This window comes from Pundamilia nyererei, unplaced genomic scaffold (genome assembly GCF_000239375.1).
Source record: "Pundamilia nyererei isolate P.nyererei 1_Seehausen unplaced genomic scaffold, PunNye1.0 scaffold00158, whole genome shotgun sequence".
Classification (NCBI taxonomy): Eukaryota; Metazoa; Chordata; class Actinopteri; order Cichliformes; family Cichlidae; genus Pundamilia; species Pundamilia nyererei.
In genome coordinates, this window is record NW_005187559.1 from 628,677 (window position 1) to 634,676 (window position 6,000).

The 6,000-nt window shown below is 39.9% G+C and overlaps 1 protein-coding gene across 1 annotated transcript; it reads left to right on the forward strand.

Moving 5' to 3' along the window:
- Positions 1-959: 959 nt before the first annotated feature.
- On the forward strand, positions 960-4,178 carry LOC102212005 (zinc-binding protein A33). Its single transcript, XM_005745394.2, has 6 exons — positions 960-1,575; positions 1,779-1,874; positions 1,965-2,195; positions 2,280-2,302; positions 2,627-2,745; positions 2,842-4,178. The coding sequence occupies exons 1-6, from the start codon at positions 1,183-1,185 to the stop codon at positions 3,378-3,380; spliced, it is 1,401 nt and encodes a 466-aa protein (XP_005745451.1). The 5' UTR covers positions 960-1,182; the 3' UTR covers positions 3,381-4,178.
- The last annotated feature ends 1,822 nt before the right edge of the window (positions 4,179-6,000 follow it).

The window sequence follows — 6,000 nt, forward strand, 5'->3', positions numbered from 1 at the left end:
CTTCATCTCGTGTGGCTGAATATGTTTCTGGAACACAATTCATGGTTTGCACACAAGAAGTAAAGAGGAAAAGCAGAAACATTCACGTCAGTCTGAGGCCTTACATGTCTGACGTTTTAATATTAGTAAATATGTAAGCCTGTGGCCTTATGAAAATGCACCAACACAGTGCAGGCATTATTGAAAAAAAGAAAGCCAGTTTTTTAAAGTTGCAGTTACATTTTGCACTGGATATCATGGCTACCTGTTTATATATAAAGATCCTTTCATTTTTGTTATACATTGGATATATCTAAAGCTTCTTACAGAATAATTGCTGCCTTCTCCTCAGACTTAAATCGTACTAAAAGTACGATTTCAGATGAAATGCTGTCTGCATTTAATCTATTTTTGGCTGCCACCTATTTTATATTCTGCCCATCTTGAGCTGCGCACCTTTTTCTTTTTTCTTTTTGAAGATCGTAAAAGGTGTCTCTTTTATCATTTTGTACCCAGCACGTTAATTTTCACAAGTCTTAAAATGTGGCCTGCTGTCGTTGCTGACGGCAGGTTTAGCTTGTTTGTGTCGAAACTCAACAGCTACAAGAGCTAAGCCTTACTATGAATGGAAACCTGGGGAATGAGGAGCCACTCAGTTCACCGATGTATGAGTTTGGATGTTGTTTTTTCCCCTTTTTTTACAGTTTGATTTTTTTTTTAAACTTCCCAGTCTGTCATTGAATGGTGAGTTTTTAAGTATGCAGATTAAGGCCAGGTAAAAACAAAGGTTTGCTGGTGGGATGGGCTGTCAACGCTAAAACAGTCACATCCTGAATGATTACATTCCAGACCTGCTCTGAGTTACCAGCTACCCTCCACCATTCTTCAACAACTAGCCAATGGGGCTTTATTTCCTGCTTTCCAGCTATGCTGCATGCAGGCTCTTTCTTTTTTTTCAGCTGCTGCATGATTCACGTTACTCCCACAGTAGACATGCACAGGAAAAACAGCATTTGGAACTTCATGTCAAGAACAATAGTTAAGCTGTCCATACGCTTTGAGGCTTTCTGGGGACAAGTTTAATTAGGTGTGATAATGCTACTATGTTGTTGCTGTTTACCGTGGAGTCATTAAGGACTTAAACTCGAGGACTTGTTGGTTGGAGTTGTGGATTTATTCTATATACGTGACGAGCTCTTGGCCATGTCACTCCCAGAGGAGGATCTTACGTGCCCAGTGTGCTGTGACATTTTCACAGACCCTGTTCTGTTGTCATGCAGTCACAGCTTTTGCAGGGGCTGTCTAAAACATTGCTGGGACAAAGGGATACGAGAGTGTCCAGTTTGTAGGAAAAAAGCTTCAAAGTGCAACCCTCCATGCAACTTGGCGCTAAAAAATGTTTGCGAGGCTGTTCTTCAGGTCAGGAGGCTGAGCTCAGTGGAAGGGGAAGACAAGGTGAACTGCAATCTTCATGGAGAGAAGCTGAAACTCTTCTGCCTCAATGACAAACAGCCCATCTGCGTGGTGTGTCAGTCGTCCAAACTGCACAAGACCCACGACTGCTCGCCTATAGATGAGGCACTGCTGGACTGCAAGGTGAGGGAGACAAACATAGCTATTGGTTATCTTAACAAATTCTGCAGTTTGCTTTTAAGGTAACACCTTATGGTAGAATGCTGCTCCACAAGTCAGGCCTGAATGTAATGCACCCTTTCAGGGATTAACTCAGATCTGCAGTACCTAAAGTACTTTACACATTAAATTTGGTGTCTGTTGACTGAGGCCTGCTTTACTTCCAGGACGAACTTGCTTTATCCCTCAAGAGCCTGCAAGAAAAGCTGGACAACCTCAAAAGAATTAACATGACGTCCAATAACACACTAATGTGCATCAAGGTAACCTGTGATGAGCTGACAGATGTTTCATATTTGTCAGGAAAATATGCCCGACCTAATAAAAGAGCTTGTGATAATCCCCCCCCACAGAGTCAGGCGCTGGAGACACAGAAAATGATCAAGAACCATTTTGAGCAGCTGCATCAAGTCCTCTACCACGAAGAGTCGGCTAGATTAGCTGCTGTGAAAAAAGAGGAAGAAGAAAAGATAGCAGGGATGAAGGAGAAAATGAAAGAGCTTTCAGCTGAGGTGACGTGTCTTACGGAGACCATCGCCATCATACAGGAACAGCTGAAAGAAGACGATATGGTTTTGTTGAAGGTTTGCGTTGTCCAATTTGAAGCTTATCTCCTTATTGTTTGCAAAAAGCCTCTACCTTAACATGTTTTTTTTTCTCTCCCCCAGAATTTTAAAGACACACAAGACCGGTAGGTTTATTAAAAGGCAAACAAAAATGTGTGCAAAATATGTAATTACCTATTAATGGTCTGTGTCATTTTTTTCTTTTTCTTTTTTTTACATGAGTAGAGTGTAAAATGTTAAGTTTAATGGGATCTGGTCAGACTTGATTGGTATACATTCAGTTTTTGCTAAGCACATTTATCTTAATCATTAATACTTGAATAAATAAACCTTTGATTTGATATATGTCAGTTGCATTTTACCCCCAAGTTATTGTTTCATGTTTACTGAGATGAAGAATAATTTCAGTGTCACATATCCTCAGTGTAAGACATCTGTTGTTATCACAGATGTAAAAGCATAGTGCTTGGTTCAGAGAACATGTCTGGGCTGCTGATTGATGTGACTAAACACCTCTACAACCTCAAGTACAGAGTCTGGGAAAAAATCCTGGACCATGTTGATTATAGTAAGTATACCTAAATATTATTATTCGCTTTTACCTAAGAATTGCACAACAAAATATTAATAGATCATTGTTTTTGGCACATTTCCTGTCTTTTAGCTCCCATAACCTTAGATCCAAACACAGCACACCCTTGCCTCATCCTGTCTGACGATCTCACTTCCCTGCACTACTCAAAGCAGCCCAGTGTATGTCCTGACAACCCAGAGCGCTTCCATATGAGCGCTGAAGTGGTAGGCATGACCGCACTAGGCTCAGGAAGTCACCACTGGGTTGTGGAAACAGGAAGTAATCATGACTGGCTCCTGGGTGTTGCCTCCATGTCTGTACCGAGAAACACAGAGATCTCTGCCCGGCCCAAGAATGGCTTCTGGACTTTATGTTTCCGGGATGGAGACCTGAGAGCAATGACCTCCCCACCCAGCCTGCTGACAGTTTCTAGAACACCTAAGCAGGTCAAAGTTCAGCTCGATTACAACAAGGGAACGGTGTCATTTTTTGACGCCACTGACAACACACTCTTATATGCATTTACACACTCCTTCACTGAACCTTTATTTCCATATTTTTATACACAGAGCAGTCATCCATTGCGAATACTGCCAGAGAGGGTACTTGTCACAATGTTGCGGCAATAAGTGGACGACTCATTTATTCTTTATCAAGCGAGAAAATGTAATCCCGGGATGAAATGAATGTCAAACTATCAAAGTGGGGAGGAGTGACCTGCTGTAATGTTACCACTGAAGCAGTCATTTTACTGTAATGGGAATATTGCTCCTTCTTCAGGCTTGATGTATACTCACTGGACACTATATCAGGTACACCTTGCTAGTACAATGTCGGACCTCCTTTGGACTTCAGAACTGCCCTAATTCTTTGTGACACAGATTCGACAAAGTGCTGGAAACATTTCTCAGAGATTTTGGTCTATGGTGACACAATAGTGTCACAGTTGTTGCAGGTTTGTCATCCGTGATTCAAATCTCCTGTTCCAACCTCATCCAAAAGGTGCTCTGTTGGATTGAGATCTGGTGACTGTGGTGCTAATCTGAATACAGTGACCTCACTGTCATAAAACCCAATTTAAGAGTATTTGAACTTTGTAATACGTATGCTGTAATATCCTGTTGGAATTGGCCATCAGCAGATGGGTACACTTTGGTCATAAAGTCCTTTGAGCGCTCCAGTAGAGTAGAAGTGCATTATATGAGAACCAGTCCATTTACCATAAAGGGATGGACATGGTCAGCAACAATACTCAAGTGGGCTGTGGCATTTTAACAGTATAAAGTGTGCCAAGAATATTCCCCACTGAACCGTTGAGACAATGCAGGATGGACCCATGCTTTCATCTTATATTAAATTCAGATCCAACCATGTGGATGTTGCATTAAAAGTCAAAACTCATCAGACCAGGGATCATTTTTCCAATTTTCTATTGTCCAGTTTTGTTCAGCCTGTATGAACTTTAGCCTCAGTTTCCTGTTTTTAGCTGACAGGACCTAATGCAGTCTTCTGCTGCTGTAGCCCATCTAATGTGTGATTCTTTGAGTTGCTGCTTTGAACTGAGAGGAAAGGCTTACTGATGCAATATAATCCCTTTTCTTTTGGACCATTCTCTTTAAACTCCAGAGATGGTTGTGTGGAAAATTCCCATTAGATCAGCAGTTTCTAAAATACTCACAATATCCCATCTGGCACCAACAGCAATCCCACGTTCAAAGTCACTTAAATCCTTTCTAATTCTGATGCTCAAGTTGAACTTCAGTAGGATGTCTTAACCATGCCTACCTACCCAAATGTATTGAACTGCTGCCATTTGATTGGCTGATTATATATTTACTTTAGCAAGCAGCTGAACAGGTGTACCTAACAAAATGTTCATTGACTGTATGTGCAACAAAAGCTAGAAGCTGGTTAGCTTAGGACAAAGATGGAAATTTCTACCCTATCTTTATCTAATGTACAAACATACTATATTTTGGTTAATTGATTTAGTTCAAAACCACAAGTATGAGAGTAACTAATAACTTTACAGGGGTAAGTAGTGTGGAATAATAACTTTCCAGAGACCCCATTAGCTCCTTGTTATAAAAACCCTTTTAAAATGATGAACTGTAAACTTTACAATCACGCTTTATGTTGGGATTTAAAGAGGATGATATAACAGGTCTTAATTATAGGTTTTAGAGGTGTTGGAAGACAGATTTAGTTGTTAAGATGGCTTTTTCAATTGGTTTGTATGCCATGTCTGCTTTATACATTTGAGCATGGCATGAATGTTCACTCAGTAGGAAAGCAAATATAGATCTGTATAAAACACATTTAACTACATTGAATAAAATCATATGCAGTGTTTTTCCCTGTAGTGGTACAGCTGAGTTTTTGGTGTGTGGCAAACACTAACCCTTGTTAAAAAATATTTTGCATTCCCTGTTTGACTTATTTATTGAGGTTTCTTTCAGTCATAACAGCATTATTATGTTGGAGAGGTATGTGGGGAATATATACACCCTGTCCTGCACCATGCACTTTCAGAAAGACATCACACATGCCACAGATGCATGCTCCTTTTGCTATCAGTATGATGCTGATTGGGATGATTTTCTTTCTAGCCTGTTAAACTAACCTTTACTATGATGCACCCTAACCCTGACCTATTGAACCATGACACTAAAACTCTTAAGCTCAAAACTGCCCGTCAAAGTTTTGAGCCTAAATGTCCTCACAACCTCACCACAGTCACTGGTCCACACATTCACTGGAAGGATAAAGTTTATTGATGTATTTTGTCCTCACGGTGGCGCCAAAACACAATCAAATAGTTCACATGTTCCTTGTAGCAATTCATCACATTATGAAAACATGAAATTAAAATGCTTATAATTTTAACATTGTCTACTTGTTGATTAATTATTGATTCAATCTTTGATACAGATTTCTTTCACTAATTATGAAAAAATGCATTCAAGTAAAACGTAAACTGTGAAAAAACAAACAAACAAAGCAGGACTTTACACTCAGGATTTGACTCTCACAGTTGCAGACAATTATTTTTCATAAATTTTAATATGTGTGTTATATTTTTATATTTTGTGAATCTAAGCAGGTGGGTTTTGCTCCTGTGGATTCTGGTTCTTCTCTGGGTTGAAACAGGAAGTAATCTTTTTAATGCAGGCGTCAGAGAGGAAAGGCACCTTCTCTAGACGAGACAAGTAGACAAGGGGCTGGATTGTGCTGCTGATGTTCAGAAAG

What these genes read in the sequence shown, in the direction of transcription:
- LOC102212005 (XM_005745394.2), top strand. Translation starts at nt 1,183, where the DNA reads ATGTCACTCCCAGAGGAGGATCTTACGTGCCCAGTGTGCTGTGACATT. An exon ending in ACACACTAATGTGCATCAAG is followed by an intron (nt 1,875 to 1,964) that starts GTAACCTGTGAT and finishes CCCCCCCCACAG; the next exon opens with AGTCAGGCGCTGGAGACACA. An exon ending in ACGATATGGTTTTGTTGAAG is followed by an intron (nt 2,196 to 2,279) that starts GTTTGCGTTGTC and finishes TCTCTCCCCCAG; the next exon opens with AATTTTAAAGACACACAAGA.